This window comes from Amyelois transitella, chromosome 26, assembly GCF_032362555.1.
Source record: "Amyelois transitella isolate CPQ chromosome 26, ilAmyTran1.1, whole genome shotgun sequence".
Classification (NCBI taxonomy): domain Eukaryota; kingdom Metazoa; phylum Arthropoda; class Insecta; order Lepidoptera; family Pyralidae; genus Amyelois; species Amyelois transitella.
In genome coordinates, this window is record NC_083529.1 from 3,269,682 (window position 1) to 3,287,000 (window position 17,319).

Here is a 17,319-nt window from a genome sequence, read left to right on the forward strand (position 1 = left end):
TAATAATACAATAATAATATAATTAAAGATAACAAATACTTATAAATTTAATTAAATATGAAGTTAACCTAAATTTTTCTGAATTGCAATGCATTGTTGCACGCTATAAAATACTTTTATTTGTATAAATTAAATAAATGTTAGTTTAAATTGGTTTTGAACGAATCGGCCTGTCACATAAATTTAAAGTAGGTAGGTACCTGCTAGAATACTTGAGTGATACTTGAAAGTTTTCGATAACTTTAAATTCGTCCCTAAGTCATAAATAATGTTTTTCATGTGTAGAGCCGTTCTGCAACCACTTGAAATATCCTTTTTTTACTTGTCACGGCTTTTTAAGTCGACGCGCCTTACCTCACAACAGTTTTAGAAGTTTGCCGGATCGCAGTGATTTTTAATATTCTTAACTTTTGAGGCTATTATTTATTTTACAAGAAAACTATATAATGTCGTAAGTAGAAAGTGTTTACTTATAATACCAAGGTATGTAAACATTGATTCCTTTATTTCTTAGAGTCATCTTCATCCTACTCCCAGCTTCACCTGCTTAAATCAATAATCTTTATTTTCACTTTTGCAGTAAGTTTCGGAAATCCTTATTTAGTGAAACCTGCAGATTTAAAATCTCTAGCCCTACCAGTTTACCTGGTGTGTTGACCTACAGGCACTCAATCCATGAGTTTTCTCTTTTAATTACATTGTCTCAGTTTTAAACTATACCTAAATGTTCTTTAACTGTTTTAGTACTGGGTGGACCTGAAGGCCAAAATAAAACGTAAAAATAAAACAATTTGAGAGAGCATCAGCAGGACAGGAGGGGGCCCGCCAAGTGGGGAAGAGCTAACAGAAATTGACATAAAATTTTTAAGTATCCTTGGTGAGGAATATGGCATGGGTTTACCAGCGGTGCAGGTGAACCCATTGCAGGTAAGATCCCTTAAATACATTAAAGCCTACAAATTATAATTAATACAAAAAATATATGTTATGTTATATATGTATTAATGAAACCATTTATTTTTAGGATGATATGAGACCTGAAGCTGACCCCTCTGGCATTCGAGGTATTGAAGTCGAATCCATTACAGAAGAATGGTTAGAAGTTCCTTCTAGTGTATGTATTCAATTTCATTATTACTAGATTGAGATAAAACATTAATATTTATTGACTAAGGCATCGTGATCTCAAAATGTGTTGTCATAGGCGCCTAGTACATAAAACTAAGTGAATAGACTATATCATAGTAGCCTAGTGATGATGAATTATATACCATACTGATTGTATTTTGTATAATAAATTTAACAATTTGATTACATTACAAAGCCATACAGCTGAGCATGGCTTAGCCCTTTTGAGACTGTTGGCTCTGTCTACTCCTATGGTCATAGAATGTGATTAGATAAATGAATAATTCAATGCTTTAAGTCTTCTTGAGACTGTAAGCTCTGTCTACTCCTTTGGTATAAGAATGTGATTGTATGAATGAATATTTCAATTGTTATTTTCAGGTATCTCAAACTGTTAGTTCTATCGAGGCAGATTCTCTACCTGCAGATGTAGAAATTACTACTGCATCATCAGATTCTTCACAAAGCCACGCAGCAGCTGTCTCTGATGAGGCTGTCGGCGTCGAAGTACCTAGTGTGGTACAGGCTGAAGCCCCGCCACAACCTAGGCGACGGTGCGGACGTGCTCATTTAACAGCTGCAGAAGCAAGGGTGCAAATAGTTGAAGCTGCACGACAGAGGGCTGCTACTGAAGCTGCAAATAGTTTAATACTTCAAGAAGCTATTTGTCTCTTCCGTGAATTAGTGGCTATAATTAGAAGAAGGTGAGCAATAATTAATTTATTCAATGTGCCAAATTCATCAAAATTGGTCCAGTAAACCATTTCAAAATGTCAATCATTTCTCTTAATAATATTAGTATAGCTAATCCATTAATAACTTGAAGTTTTCTTTGAGATATTCACTTTTCTGCAAATTTACAGAATGTTTTGTATATATTTAAAATAAAAAAACGTTTTATTTAATTTTTATTATAATTATTAAGTTATTTTAAAATATGTCATTTTGGAATGAGCAAAATTAAAACTAGAACTACTTTTAAAAAAGTAAAAAGAAAGATGATTACTAAGCAAAATTAAATTTACAAATTAAATTATTCATGTAAAATTCTTTTACTTAACATAACATAACATTTACATTTACTTATTATATATATATATATATACATTTACTTATTGAATAAGTACTTTTATGCTTTTACATAAAAAAATATTGGTATTCAATTTAATTTAATAACAAAAAAACTATATTACTTTGATGAATATTAAATGAAAAAGATTATTGTTCATAAACTACCTGCATAGCTACTTATAACTTACTCTTAAAAACGAAATATTATTGAATAAAAATCTGCAATAAAATTCTATTTTTTGATTTTCAGGTACGGCGAAGAACCCAGAGACGTGCCACAAGATCCCGCCGTGTAGATATACCACGTTGAAGCTCAATGTTGTGTTGCCCAGCTGGTTCATGAAGAGCTTCCACTGGTGGTTGTTGTGCAACTTCCCTTGCTTGCTCTTCTTCTGTCAACCTTACTTCAGGCAAGTTGTTTTCATTACAAATATTGTGCAATATTACACAAGCATTTGTAATGAAGCCAGCAACCTGTGGTTGATAATGCAACACCCTGTGGCACAAGAGACACCGGAAACGTGCTTTGAGAAGACCTATAGTTCTTTCTATCACATTCCTAGCCTTTACATGCTTTTGTGTATAATATGCTTCCGGTGTAGACACACCGGAAGCACATATAACCAGACGGTTCTGCATCCAAAATAGGTGTCAACATCGTTCTTCGTTGTGAGTACCCAGAGTCACCTGGAAATAAACATTATAACTCTGTTATTTTTTTATTTTATTTGAACATTCATATTTTATATAAATTTAATGATACATTTTTATTTTAAAATTGTATCCTACAAATATTTTTGACTTTTAAAATTTTATTTCATGTTTTTAATTGGTCTAGTTTTAATTGAAAGTGAGTTAAAAATATATCTTTCAAACAATATTGTTCATATTATTTGCTATAATAAGTTCACCAACAAAGGTTTTCTTACCTAAAAGCCATGTTTCTTCAGGCCCTAAATTTTCCAAATGGTAACATACAGGATGGTGGCTCCATATAAATGAGTCATGAAATGACCCTGGATGACTCGCATCAACACTTAGAATTTGTTGATCCGCATCACAAATCTGAAAAAAAATAATAAGAAAAATTTGAAATTACTAAAGTGGTTCAATGGAAAAAAAAATTGTAAGTAGGTATGTATAGTAGAAAATCATTGGTGGGAGAGTAGTTTTAGCCAACTCATAAACATGAAAAGTTCATAGACATTGTTCCTGAATTAGGGCTGGCCCGGGCCCAGGGAGGCATCCAGTAGACGTGTACTTAGTATATACCTATTCAATATACATTTTTCAAAATTACTCGATTATACCTACATTATAATAAGGGACAGGCTTATAAATTTGGGATTCTTTTTTTAAGGTGATAGACTAGCAACCTACCATTATTTGAATCTCAATTCTATCTACCATTAATCTCGGCCTATCAGTATTTTTGGGACTGTTGGCTCTGAATACCCCGCAAGGGACATAGATGTGATCATGTTTGTATGTGTTATATATTATGCTATAAAACTATTAAATAAAAGTTTATTTACCAACTGAACATTTAGAGAATGGAATTTCTTTCTACAGAAATATCTATCTTCATGCTCATTAGGCCTTACTATGCGAACATGGGTACAATCAATACATCCAATCACACCAGGGATACCAAATTTATTGAAAAATCTGCAGGCAAAAAAGGCATATTGTTATCAAACTTAATTATTGATATAATATAAATAAAATTAGCTAAGTAAATATAAGCGTGCCTTAATCTTTTTAACTGACGACTTTCATAAGTCTGTGGGAATTTTATATATTTGTATAAGAGGATTACTATTAAAATAATGTACTTTATGGAACTTGATTGACCTTTGCTTCTATGCTTAAATCAGTTGCTCTTTTAGAGCTTTTTGCCATTATTGGCTCCAGCTCTTCACAAAGTTTGTGCACCAAGTCTGCGGTTAACCTAGACAAGTAAGATACGAGTAATTATGTTATCATGTTGTTGAGAAGAGAGAGATAGATCTTTCTTTATAATAGAGCATAAGGCGGTTGATATGTGAACATTTACATACCTGTACTCCTTGATGAAAGCATTTTCATCTAAGTCAAAAGGATCATTATTTTCTCTGTTCCTTAAACGATTCTTTTTATTTGCCATTCTGGATTCGTTGAAATCACTTTCCAAAAACTCAAACAGTTCATACTCGTCACACATCTTTGCAATAATGTTAGGGGTGTTATTAATGTTTACACAACTTACTCTTCTGTAGATTTAACTTTTTTGAAAAATTCATAGGTATTTAATCAAATTCTTATTAAACAATAGCTTTGCATGTATTTTAATGCCTTTTATCCTACAAATCCTTAGTAAACAAACACGGAACATTTGGTGAATATCTTACAAAACAACGCCAAAATGTCCAAAGAAGCTACCTGAAAGTAACTTTTTAAGAATCGCTTTATTTGACATTTGCGACGAGCAAGAAACAATTCCTGCTGTCAAAAGTGGCCGTTGTGGTAGGAAAACTCTATACAAAAAAAATGGTGAACGGTTTACTGAGCAGACCTGCCGCAGACCTGCTTATAATTGATGTCATGGTACGAAAAAGCAGTGCAGTTCAATTTAGGTCCTGCTATAAGACGTCGTGGTAAGCCTCCTGTGCTTTTCGAGTTCTTATTTTCTGACTTTGAGAAACAATTAATATTAGTTATGTTTTTGTGTGGTTTACAACAGTGGGTTTGTAACCTTTAGGTAGACTTGCCTCATTTATGAAGCAAATCTGTTCAATCTACATATTTTAAAATATTACTTACTTTATATGTCTGCGGTTCCATCCCATTTTAGGTAATATTGCGGATTTCGTAGAGGCGCCGCGCCGGCTAGTCGGGCGGCTAGGCCATAAAAAATCTCAAGAATGCCAACTGTCAACAGCTTGTTTTGTTGTGTCAATGTCGCCTCAACTCAAATGCCAATGACACAAAGTCAAAATAAGTAAAATAATCAAATCAATAAAGATGGCGAACCGCACGGTAAAAGACGCGAAATCTATTCGTGGTACAAATCCGCAATATTTGATTGAAAAAATTATTCGATCACGAATATACGACTCTAAATACTGGAAGGAAGAATGTTTTGCTTTAACAGCAGAGTTACTTGTGGACAAAGCCATGGAATTGCGTTATATCGGCGGCGTACATGGTGGCTTCATTTACCCAACACCCTTTCTGTGTTTGGTTTTGAAAATGTTGCAAATTCAACCGGAAAAAGATATTGTAGTCGAGTTTATAAAGAATGAAGAATTCAAGTATGTTCGTGCATTGGGCGCTTTTTACATGAGACTCACAGGTACTTCGGTAGACTGTTACAAATATCTAGAGCCACTTTACAATGACAATAGGAAACTTCGGAAGCAAAATCGAGAAGGGCAGTTCGAAATAGTCCACATGGATGAGTTTATAGATGAATTACTACGAGAAGAAAGATTGTGTGATGTTATTTTACCCAGAGTGCAGAAACGCTATGTGCTTGAGGAAAATAATGAGTTGGAACCGAAAGTGTCAGCTTTAGATGATGATTTGGATGAAGATCTGCCATCAGATGAAGATAATGCGGAGCCTGATGCCAAAGAAAATAGAAGGGACAAGGAGAAAAGAGACAGAAGAAGAGACAGGTAGTTTTTTGTCAAAGCTATTGATTATTGCATAGTATGGAATGCTAAAATTTTCATATTTCAGTTGCAGTTACAACAATTACCAAAAATTTAAATATTAAAGGGGAACAATAAACATGTTTGTTTTTCGTATTTTTTGCTTAATACTAATAACATAACAATACTAATAAATAACAGTAGTAAGCAAAATATACGAAAAAGAAACATGTTTATTGTATATCAATAAAGTTAATAATAAAGGGGTGCATCTATGCAACAATTTTTTACCTGCAAGCCCAACTTGCACTTGACCAGTTTGTTATATCATCCATGTTTTTTAATGTAGACAATGTGCATACGTCCATGATTTAGATTTAAGAGATCTATATTTGTAAATTGACGTCCTATGAAAATGCTGCAGTGTAGTTTGTTCCGCCGCTTCTTCTACACATGCGCTTTGGAAGCGGTAGTAGTTATAATTAGATTTAAGTTATGTGACGTCAATAAGTGATACCTTGTATCCAATTTTGAAAATAAATCTATTCTATTCTATTCATAACTATAACTGAAAATAACATTTTTGTTTGCAGATCCAGGGATCGTGATCGCCGTGATAAGGAACGTAAGAGAGAACGCTCAAGAAGCAGAGATAGGGAGCGCAGACGTGAACGGGAGAGGGATAAGGAACGAGAGCGGGGTAAAGAGAGAGATAGACTCCGCGAACAGAGAGAGCGGGAACGGGAGAAAGAACGAAGAGGGAAGGATAGAAGAGAACCGGAAGGTGATAGAAGGAGAGGTGGGAGATATTAGTGTTAAGATTAAATGGTTTAGGTTTATTCAGAGTTTCATTTAACTGTTAACCTTTTCTTGAACAGTACAGTTGATGCACAAACATATTACTTTGAATCTTTGCAAGTTTATTATATGTCCATGGTAATGGGCGGCCATGTAAAACAAATAATCTGTTATTGATACATTTGTTTTCTACTGACTACACCGCAAAGTAGGTAGTGTAATGACTTTCCAATCACCGCCTGTGGGAGATTAAAATCTTTGTGGAAAAAATGGTGGTCATTATTGCATGCTTTGTTAAAAAAGAGAAACAATTTAAAATGATCAATACTTTATTATTGCTATCAGAACAACAGTTAATAAAAATAATCACATTCTCTGTACATAGAACGATTCATATATCATTAAAGGTCTGTTCACATTAAAACGAGACGCGATAGGATATTTTGAAAGAGCAACTCAAAATTAAACTTTACTATAGGAAAAGATAGGCAAAAAGATTAAGTTATAATGTGAGCCGCCCCTATGTGACAACTTCGCACCGCATCTCATCGAGGTGTGAACGACCCTAAATTACTAACAAAATAATTACAATTTATGTACAACAATACTGACTGAATTGAGTGTATAATTACATTTTATTTCTGATTTTAAATGAGATTATGTCTATCTACCCCTGTATAAGACTAAGACCGAGAATATTGGTAGAATATCGGTACCGTGTGGTTCTCGACACCAATATAAAAAAGAATAGGAATAGGAACATCTCTTTCCATGGATGATTCTAAAGGCGACTAAGGGATAGGCTTGTAAACTTGGGATTCTTCCTTTAGGCGATGGGCTAGCAACCTGTCAATATTTGAATCTCAATTCTATCACTAAGCCTAACAGCTGAACGTGGTCTATCAGTCTTTTAAGGACTGCAGGCCCTGTCTACACCTCAAGGGATATAGACTTAGATCGAGAGGTGATCAAATGAATGAATGAAATCGAGAATATTTGTAGAAGTGACATGCCTTTGGTCAGGTGGTCAAGGTATCTGACTTCTGAATGTACTTACCCATAGAGTATTGATTTGGAATCCCACAACGGTTTCGAGTCAAAACTCTTACGATGAGATAAACCATAGTAAGTAAACCTACACATTCAGGCAACTGCATTATAACCATGATCCAATACGAGTTAGGATTCCTGCAATAGGTGCCGAGGTAAGATGGAAGTAGCTTCGTGTAAAAACCTGACCAAATCCAGGCTCATGGCCTCATAAACACTTAATTATTTTAATTTAAATTGCAAATAATGTATCTATCTAAGAAACTTTCATATTTGTTGGCCCGCATACATCTTTTCAACTAATTGATACACTAACAATTTATCAGGTACATTTTTCATATCGTACATAGGAAAAACAGCCCCAATTAAGTTCTAGTTCCATTATCAATACATTTTAGTAACCCACCCCACAGAAGTATACATCAGATATTTCGGTGTAACCTGATTGGTTGATGGCTCTAGTGAAATATGCACGCCATTTTCTTTAATATAAGGAAAGTAAAAACTTATATCCGAGGGGGAGGCCAGGCTACCTGTAGCGCAGATTCGCAAGAACCTATTACAGGAACTAGCCTCTCCTCAAAGATTGATGTAACTAGCTTAGTACTAGCATAAAGAAATCATGTACAATCTTTGTTATCTGAGGAAATAAAACGATTAGGTATATTAAAATAAATAAATATAACCGTCATTGAACTATGCTAAGGTTAATTATTATTCTATTCGAATTCATATTATGTACTACTTTTGTGTAACACCGATGTACCTGAGTAGAAGTAAAAATGTATGGCGCGAATCTATTTGAGCCAATCAGAGCGCGCCATTTGAACCCGCGAAGAACTGTCCGCTATGACCGAGGTAGCAGGAGACATTCTTTTTTTGGATTTAAAGTTAAATTTACTCGTAATGTGTATATATGTACATATATGTATGTATGAATATTTAGAATGTGTTTTGTAAGAGCTTTTTTCAGATTCTTAAAAATATCTTTGCTCGAAAACTCAAGTTTCAATGGCAATTCCAACTTGTTTTGAGTTATAAATATAGTTTTATTCCGCACCGTCTTCCGTTAATTAATTTTAAAATTACTAATAATCTATTTTTATTTAAAGTATTAAGTAGGCATTTTTTCTGACCTGATTTTGATTTGAAGAAAAAGTTAAGGGGGCAGGCCCTACATTCTATACCTATCATGAGAAATTAATTATTTAACAGACAACAGTTTTTTAAGTGAAATGTTTGTCTCGGAAGCTTCGAAAATTGATCTAGCTATAGCTACCTAAATCATTCTAGAACCTATTAACAAAATGTAGCCATTGCAACAAGTAATTTTTGTAGTAGGAACCAGTTTTTTGGACTTAGATCGATAAACTTTTCTATAATTATCTGTAGCAAATTTGGCTCAAAATTTATTATTCTTAAACATACACTCACAGTCGCTCATCAATGCTTTTAAATGCTTACGTACGTTATACGTTCATACATTTGGTGATAACCGATCTAAGATTTGAATTGTATCACATTAAAAAATATTCGTTTAATTTTGTTCGAATATAAAGGCCATTTTCGCGCAAGTTCTACCATGCCTCCATATTTGGACATAATTACGAATTTGAAATTTTATTCTATTATCCAATCACACCATCGCAATTACAGTTCAAAATATAAACCTTATTCCAAACACAAGGTTACCTCATTTTAAAATCGAAACTAATTTGAACCTTTCCAGAAGGTTCTAATTTGTTCTACCAATCAGAGTTGATCGTCGCGTTGTATGGACGATTTTATTATGCCGTGTAGCACGGAAAACTTTAGCTAGAAGGTCGGAGCGTTCATTATGAAAATTCTGTGTTCCTCTTTCCTGATCCATTGTATTATTCTGTCTACCGCTCGGATGGCTTGGTCCTTTTCCATTAGAGCGTCAAAGGTCACGTAAAGTTCGAAGCCGTTCGTCACCTGAAAGTAAAATAATCATTAGTGATTTGTTTCCCGATATGTTACTATTAAGGATTTTCGTAGGTAAGAGTACGGTATTTTAAAGTACATACATACATAAAATCACGCCTCTTTCCCGGAGGGGTAGGCAGAGACTACTATTTTAAAGTAAAAGGGGCATAATTAAATTTGACGTACATTAGCTGATCATAAATTTCCAACTAAGACACAAAGTAGGGTAGCTCCCTCGAGTTCAAATTATTAATGAACATGAGTAGTTAAAATATGACTTATTGATAGATATTGATAGACTAGTCATAGAAAAACCCCAAAATAAAATCACTTCTTTTTGACCGAAGCGGTAGTCAGAGATTACATCTTTCCACTTGCCACTTTCCTTCATAATTCACTTCAAGGATAATGCTTATACTACGAGTAGGTATATCAGTGGCAACACAGACCACCTACCTGCTCTTATTAGAAGAAAAATAATTAAATTAAACTCACCCACGCCAAAACTGTCTCATCAGCGTTAGACCTAAAGATCAGCTTCGCTGGCGTCGAAGTACAATGCATTTGGCTACAAAAAGTTCTATAATTAACTACATAATCTATATCGGACAGTTTCTCCGGCCTTTTCACTACAATATCGCCGTAATCCTTATGCCGTATCCTGTAATCCTGTAATCGGTCTAAACTTATCGGATCCGAAGTGAAGAGTTGCGCTGTAGATTTAGACTTGTACATGAAATGTCTTATTTCGGGTATTCCTATGTTTTTTAAAGGGTTAGTTGTGGGTAGTTCTTCGTTTCTGTTCAAAGCGTCGTTGATAGCGACTAGGCAGTTGGAACGGCGTAGTTTTTCGGCGATAGTATGTTTGGCTTGAGACAGGGGGAAGAAAGCGTCTCTTTGTACTGTTAGGAGCAGTAGGCAAGCTTGGCAATCCTCTGCTATGTAGGACACGTGACCGTGGAGGAAGCCCCTGGAAATCAAATTAAATTATATATACATAAACAAAATCAGGTCCCTGTCCCGGAGGGGTAGGCAGAATCTACATATTTCCTTTCCACCTTAGGGTACCTTTTATCCCGGTAAAAACTATAGATACTTAGTTCCCGTGGGATTTGCGAAAAACCTGTATTCTTTTGTAGGTGGCGTTGAATTCATTACTTTTCATATAAGTGCTGCTTATTAAATAAATATATACGGGACAAATTACACAGATTGAGTTAGCCTCGAAGTTAGTTCGAGACTTGTGTTACGAGATACTAACTCAACGATACTATATTTAAAGTAAATACTAGTGTCCGACCGAAGCTTCGGCTTCGGCTTCGGCTTCGGCCACCTTCGGCCAAAAAATCCACCTTCGGCGAAACATTCGGCTTCGGCCCAAAATCCGGCCGAAGCCGAAGGTTTCGCCGAAGGTCCGAGCGACCGTCGAGATTGAACTAACTGTTACGAAAGTCATGAGGCGGCGGGGAGTCACTGTCAAAATATCACATTGCTGATTGCATGCATCAAAACAAGTCCGTACGTGTATTTAAACGAGTGTTTTTGTAAGAAATCAAATCATTATTTTTACCAGTAGGTAAATCACAAACTTTTATCTATACATATAATAAAACAGTAAAAATATTTTGTCTGTAGGTACATTTAGTATTTTCGACTGAAATGGATAGAGGGACACTTAGAATGAATAATAGAAAGCAAAAATATTTTTTTTTTAATTTCTTGTCTGTCTGTCTGTATGTATGATCACGATTATCTCCGAAAGTACTAAACCGATTTACTTCAAACTTTCACCAATTGCTTTGTTTTAACTCAGAATAACATTTAAAGTTTGTTTCATCAAAATCGGTTCACAAAAAAAAAGTTATCGACATTTGAATGAACTCAAGGCATCAGTATGCCTGCAAATAAGTTGCGAAATTAAAAATTCAAAGTCATTTATCATTATACGACGGCATTATACCTATAACATATAAATATAAGTGAAAGGCGACTAAGGGATGGGCTTACAAACTTGGGATTCTTTTTTAGGCGATGGGCGAGCAACCTATCACTTTTTGAATCTCAATTCTATCATTAAGTCAAATAGCTGAACGTGGCCATTCAGAATTTTCAAGTCTGTTGGCTCTGTCTACCCCGCAAGGGATAAAGACGTGACCATATGTATGTAGTCTACTTTAATTTCGACACCAACGCAACGGCTTCGATGGTCCAGTGGTTAGCCCGTGAGACTGTGAAGTTGGCGGTCCAAGTTCGAATCCCAACAATTACAAGATATTTTTTATTATTAAAAATATATTTTTTTTGTATTGTTTGAGTATTTTATGTAAAAAAACTGAAAATCAAAATACTACATACATTAAAACGGTAAAAATATTTTTTCTGTACATTTAATATTTTGACTGAAACGGATAGAGAATTTTTTTTTACATTTTTTGTCTGTCTGTATCTGACTGTATGATTAAAATTCAACTCGACATTTACGCGGACGAAGTCGCGGGCAACAGCTAGTTTATCTCTAAACCAACCACCTCTATGATATATCATCAACTTCTATATGAGACAGTCAATATATAAACCTTCAATATTGAGGTTTTGAAATGATTTTAATATTAATTGTACCTTGTAGACAATATTGAACAAAATTAAGTACTGAGTGCTGAGAGAATATAAACCTTCGGCTTCGGCTTCGGCTTCGGCCGAAGGTTGTGGCGATAGCCGAATAATCGGCTTCGGCTTCGGCTTCGGCCAAAAATAGACCTTCGGTCGGACACTAGTAAATACATATATAGATAAACACCCAAGACCCAGGCCAATCAGAGAAAGTTCTTTTCTCATCATGCCCTGGCCGGGATTCGAACCCGGGACCTCCGGTGTCACAGACAAGCGTACTACCGCTGCGCTACAGAGGCCGTCAAATTTCATCGTTTTTGTGTAGATGGCGTTAAATTTGTCGCTTTTTTATATGGCGCTATATTCACTCGGGCGAAGCTGCGGGTAGAAGTTAGTGTGTCATAAAATATATATATATTTTTAAAAAAAACTCACGTAGCATCGAATTTGGGCAAGCAAATCGGTGTCCAACTTTCGGCCGTTTTGAAACTCTCCGTACTTCTTACCAAGTTGAACAGTAAATGTATGTCGGACGGGTGTAGAGTATATTTCTTCATCCTGACCAACGTTATGAGTTGGTTACCAGCTATTAGTATAGCGAATACCAAATCCCTTATTTTGTTGCAAGTTGAAATTATTGCGTTTGTTATGTTCTCTCTAGCTTTTTCTGGGAGCGGTAGACATCTGACGGCACCTGAAACAAAGAATCGTAAACTTGTGTGGCGACATGTCTACGCCACAAGTCACAAAAACAAAATCACGCGATGCTATCTGTCAAAAACAGCGAAAAGTCTAAATCGCGCAAGCAAAGATTTCACGGATTGGAGCATAAATGCAACCTCCGACACAACGTCGTCTGTCGCGCGGCTTCCCAGGCATAACATCTAGCCTGGGGGAAGATCTTCCCTTTTGTGGCGGTTGAGCCGAATTATCGCTCCCGCTTCACTTGTGCATGCACGCCTATGATCACGTCTTTATCCCTTACGGGGTAGATAGAGCCAATAGTGCAGAAAAGTCTAGAAGGCCACGTTCAGCTGTATGGCTTAATGACGGGATTGAAATTCAGTGATAGGTGTGAATGTGAAGTGAAGCTCATCGCCAAAAAAGCTAAATGAAGAATCCTAAATTTATCACTATTTTAAATCTCAATTCCACTGTTGCAAAGCTGTCCGTGGCCTTGCAGTCTGTGAGGTTTTTGTCTCTGCCTAGCCCGTAAGGAATAAAGACGTGTCTATATGGATAGATGGATTTAAAATAAATTAAACATAGCAAAGTTTTATATATTACTCACTAGATGGCGGTGATTCGAAATAAAACGCGCTATGGTTTTGTTCGCGGGTGATATTAGATATTTTCGAAGGGCGAGTAGAAGTTATCATCATCTATCCTATTATGTCCCACTGCGAAAGGGCATAGGCCTTTCTTCAAAAGTATTTTTGATTGCTTTCAGCGTGGAACGCTATGAAAGCATAAATGATAATAATTAAAAGAAAAATTGCGACGAATTGTGAACATCTCTATATTTATTTAAAGAAATCAAACAAGAATAAGGACAAGACAATAAAACAGACCTTATTTGTATCAGTCAGTTTGTATTTCTGGGTTTCCTAATACAACTAGCAATGTAAGGTTTCGCAAACACAAGATATAATTTATAAGTACTATAATACTTATATAATAACAAAGCGCGTTACTAGATACAATTTATAAGTATAGTATCAAGATCAGTCACATCAACAGCTTGAAAGTTCTCCATGCTGTATGGGTCCTGGAACTTTAAACCGTGTTGCATGGATGTTGTAAAAGGCGACTAAGGGAAAGACTAATAGAGATTCTTCTTGTAGGCGATGGGCTAGCAACCTGTTTGAATATCAATTCCATAAATAAATCATACATCTAAACGAGGTGTTTAGTCTTTTTGAGACTGTTGGCTCTGTCTACGCCGCCAGGGATATATGTAGATGTGATTTTATGTATGTACATACGAAAAATGTATTAAATTGATAGAATATTTTTTAGTTACCTAACAAGAAAGCAGGGTCCTTTTCCATAAAAATGAACAGATTGTCTATCAGCCTCTCCGCGCCAGACAGCAGTCTTCTCAGATCATAGTTACGGCGCTGTTCAAAAATCCTGTTCAGTTGAGTTAAGGTCAACACTGACACTATCTGGTTGAAGGCGTAGCTGAAAAAATAAGCACATTTATAACAAGAGCTATTGAGATGAGTAGACATACATATATATACAATCACGTCTATATCCCCTGGGGTGAAGACAGAGCCAACAGTTCGAAAATACTGACAGGCCACGTTCAGCTGTTTAGCTTAATGATAATTAAGATTCAAATCGAGACGGGTTGCTAGCCCATTCGCCTAATTAGGGATTATTCTTGATCCTAAATTTATAAGCCTATCCCGTAGTCTAGATAGTCTGTGACACCAGTGGTCCCGAGTTCGAATCACCGCTAGGACATGATGAGAAACGAACTTAATAGAACTATATAAGTATTTATTCCCGTTATCTGTCCTGTATTAATGAAAATATAAACTTTTATAACACAACAATAAGGTGTTGCTAAAGTGAAGACCTTATCTTTTTAAACATCCCAAGGACAGTCTTACCCACATCATCCTACAGATATACATATTACGTGCATAATGTTTAAATAAAATAAATGTAAGGGACGTAAGTTAGTCAAAACTTAATAAATAAACTAACTCACGTCAACTGCAGAACTAGTTGGGTTTCACTCTCGTTAGACTTCGAAACAGCCACGAGTATCAATGGGCCTTTGACCAGGAACACCGCTTTACAGTCCTTAGTGGTCATAGACCTCAACATGTCTTGGTTTTGTTCTTCTACCACGCTCACTAGCGCTTGTATGACCCCACATAGACCCGCCAGTTTATCTTCATTGCCGTATCTGAAAAATTGTTAACATATAATTAAGGACGTCCTGGTAAAGGGTCAGGTCAAAAGTACCCGAAACCGCCGAGCTTGCATGAAGAGAGTTATGAATGTGGATGAAGCAAAGGAAGTATGCAGGGATCGTGGCAAGTGGAAAGAGGTAGTCTCTGCCTACCCCTCCGGGAAAGAGGCGTGATTTTATGTATGTATGTATATTTAAGGCATCCTGTAAAAAATAAAAAGTAAATAAAACATATATACATAGGTATTATTTGAGCTTGCACTTGTACCACAGAAATATGAGAACACTAAAACATAATAATTTGCAAATGATTAGGTAATGTTTAAGAAAATAACATATCCTGGCATACACTTCTAAAGAGAGAGATTAGTATAAATAAGAAAAAATACTTTTGTGGTTGGTGGTAAGATAAGATATAAACTATTTCAAGCCCTCTGAGGTTCTTTGTTATTTTGATTTATGAAAAAATATTTTTTATCCACATATGCAACTCATCTCGTCATTAGATTAAATAACATGTGTCATAATAAATTGATAACATGACCCAGTTATTTAATCAGTTCAAATACATGTTACATCTATGTCCATAATATAGAATGTGCATGTTTTAGTAAAATCAGGATTGTGGATATAATGTATCGGGATAAAAAGTAAAACAATAAAATCTTTAAATGATATGTGAGAAATATTAGTGGCATCCTTTTCTAGTTATGTTTAAATTTTAACTAACGCTCATTTGGTGAGGGAAGACATTGTGAATTTGTCACAAAACCTGCACATTAAGACATGTGCAACAATGATTCTAACTGAGTAAGGTCGATAATAGGATGAACTCAAGTTTTAAGTAAAATCTTCACTCCTAGGGCAATTTTACAACTGGAACTCACACAAAGAGCTTCCTCAGTTTTTTGCTAAGCTGTAAATATATAATACCTTGAATAAATAGGTTTTCCAGCAGTGCTCAGTACAAACACATGTTTCTCCTTGTTCACCAGTTCTGGTGATTGTAAATATTCATCACGGCCATCATCTGAGTCATCACCATTTTGTTCATCTATCAGATTCGAGGAGCTAGCTGATGCTGACATGGATTCCTAAAAGAAAGGTTTGGTTTTAAAATAATGTTTTTTTGACATATATATATACATATGTGAAATATACATATATATATATACTATATCCCTTGCGGGGTAGACAGAGCCAACAGTTTGAAAAGGTATATGCTATAGTATAGCTATATGGTGGAATTGACATTCAAATAGTGACAGCTTACCACCCATCACCAACAAGAGGAATTCCAAGTTTATAGCCTATCCCTTAGTCGCCTTTACGACAACTATGGGAAAGATATGAAGTGGTTCTAATTTAAAGTACCAGAAACACACGGCATAAAACAAACAATAAAAATTTTAGTAGAAAAAAAAATTTGACACTAAGGATAAATCCTTACAGTAATCTTGTCTAGTCTGTGTAATTTAGAGCAGCGTATTTTTAAAGCTGCTTGTGAAGTTGATGTTATGACTACTTAATCATAAGTTATGCTTCTAAGATACACACGCTTTAAGATGCAAAAGACTTACATTTTTGTTCTGCATATCATCATTTGATTTAGTATTTTTCAGTTGACTGTCCTTAGAACTTTCACCGATTTCACTTTGGATTTCACTAATAGTACTGCCTTTCGCAGATAAGGAATTGTTCCTCTCCAAGAGACTAGAACTCATCTCCGATGCAAATTCTTCGAAGGAATCCGTAGGATTCAAAACGCTTTCAGGGCACGCCCCCGGCCCCAAGTCATCCGGAGTGTTTGGCTGGATATTGTTTGATTCCGGAACTTCGCCTTTAGAAGTAGAAGCCATATTAGTGGATTGTGTTGAAATAAATTAAGATTTATTAACAGATTTCGCTCCCTCATCTAATCTTTAGATGTTTTGTAGATTTGAGATCTGTCATTGTCATAGTTCATTATTTTACCGTTACAGCATTTAAGTGTCAGTTGACGTTTTATTTTTTAATTTGGCATAGTATTAATGTTGTATAAATCACACGAACTACAGACGTAAATTGGGCTATAGATCCTCGTTCGAATTCGGAATTGTAAAATACTTTATGTTGATAGGTTTCTTTCTTAGGTATTCATTTTTATTTAAT

General features: G+C 35.3%; 4 protein-coding genes across 5 annotated transcripts; 2 read left to right on the forward strand and 2 right to left on the reverse strand.

Annotated features, from left to right (window-relative positions):
* Positions 1 to 210: 210 nt before the first annotated feature.
* On the forward strand, positions 211 to 2,770 carry LOC106137113 (uncharacterized). Of its 2 annotated transcripts, none has more exons than XM_060951747.1 (5): positions 211 to 483; positions 745 to 927; positions 1,025 to 1,114; positions 1,510 to 1,832; positions 2,450 to 2,770. In XM_060951747.1, the coding sequence occupies exons 2-5, from the start codon at positions 892 to 894 to the stop codon at positions 2,493 to 2,495; spliced, it is 495 nt and encodes a 164-aa protein (XP_060807730.1). In that variant the 5' UTR covers positions 211 to 483; positions 745 to 891; the 3' UTR covers positions 2,496 to 2,770. The 2 variants fall into 2 exon arrangements, with proteins under 2 accessions (XP_060807730.1, XP_060807731.1); XM_060951748.1 differs by having other exon boundaries at positions 211 to 451.
* On the reverse strand, positions 2,752 to 4,843 carry LOC132903433 (putative nuclease HARBI1). Its single transcript, XM_060951746.1, has 4 exons — positions 4,260 to 4,843; positions 3,735 to 3,867; positions 3,129 to 3,264; positions 2,752 to 2,886 (listed from the first exon to the last, which is right to left on the reverse strand). Exons 1-4 carry the CDS (start codon positions 4,400 to 4,402, stop codon positions 2,759 to 2,761), a joined length of 540 nt encoding a protein of 179 aa, XP_060807729.1. The 5' UTR covers positions 4,403 to 4,843; the 3' UTR covers positions 2,752 to 2,758.
* Positions 4,844 to 5,169: 326 nt separating this feature from the next.
* LOC106135287 (pre-mRNA-splicing factor 38) lies at positions 5,170 to 6,673 on the forward strand. The gene is made up of 2 exons (XM_013335541.2): positions 5,170 to 5,858; positions 6,428 to 6,673. The coding sequence occupies exons 1-2, from the start codon at positions 5,203 to 5,205 to the stop codon at positions 6,645 to 6,647; spliced, it is 876 nt and encodes a 291-aa protein (XP_013190995.1). The 5' UTR covers positions 5,170 to 5,202; the 3' UTR covers positions 6,648 to 6,673.
* A 301-nt stretch (positions 6,674 to 6,974) lies between these two features.
* Positions 6,975 to 17,111, reverse strand: LOC106135289 (protein SAND). Its single transcript, XM_013335542.2, has 7 exons — positions 16,749 to 17,111; positions 16,102 to 16,262; positions 14,962 to 15,162; positions 14,263 to 14,423; positions 12,675 to 12,933; positions 10,125 to 10,599; positions 6,975 to 9,638 (listed from the first exon to the last, which is right to left on the reverse strand). Exons 1-7 carry the CDS (start codon positions 17,025 to 17,027, stop codon positions 9,498 to 9,500), a joined length of 1,677 nt encoding a protein of 558 aa, XP_013190996.2. The 5' UTR covers positions 17,028 to 17,111; the 3' UTR covers positions 6,975 to 9,497.
* Positions 17,112 to 17,319: the final 208 nt, after the last annotated feature.

Excerpts from the sequence above, each read along its gene's own strand:
- LOC132903433 (XM_060951746.1), bottom strand. The coding sequence starts at position 4,402 with ATGTGTGACGAGTATGAACTGTTTGAGTTTTTGGAAAGTGATTTCAAC. Across the intron at positions 3,868-4,259 it reads GCTTTCATCAAGGAGTACAG|ATTTTTCAATAAATTTGGTA; the intron begins GTATGTAAATGT and ends TTTTGCCTGCAG. Across the intron at positions 2,887-3,128 it reads TGAAGAAACATGGCTTTTAG|GTGACTCTGGGTACTCACAA; the intron begins GTAAGAAAACCT and ends GTTTATTTCCAG.
- LOC106135289 (XM_013335542.2), bottom strand. The coding sequence starts at position 17,027 with ATGGCTTCTACTTCTAAAGGCGAAGTTCCGGAATCAAACAATATCCAG. Across the intron at positions 12,934-14,262 it reads GGACCCTGCTTTCTTGTTAG|GTGCCGTCAGATGTCTACCG; the intron begins GTAACTAAAAAA and ends TCTTTGTTTCAG. Across the intron at positions 9,639-10,124 it reads ATGAGACAGTTTTGGCGTGG|GTGACGAACGGCTTCGAACT; the intron begins GTGAGTTTAATT and ends TTTTACTTTCAG.
- LOC106135287 (XM_013335541.2), top strand. The coding sequence starts at position 5,203 with ATGGCGAACCGCACGGTAAAAGACGCGAAATCTATTCGTGGTACAAAT. Across the intron at positions 5,859-6,427 it reads AGAGACAGAAGAAGAGACAG|ATCCAGGGATCGTGATCGCC; the intron begins GTAGTTTTTTGT and ends TTTTGTTTGCAG.
- LOC106137113 (XM_060951747.1), top strand. The coding sequence starts at position 892 with ATGGGTTTACCAGCGGTGCAGGTGAACCCATTGCAG. Across the intron at positions 1,115-1,509 it reads GGTTAGAAGTTCCTTCTAGT|GTATCTCAAACTGTTAGTTC; the intron begins GTATGTATTCAA and ends TGTTATTTTCAG. Across the intron at positions 1,833-2,449 it reads GTGGCTATAATTAGAAGAAG|GTACGGCGAAGAACCCAGAG; the intron begins GTGAGCAATAAT and ends TTTGATTTTCAG.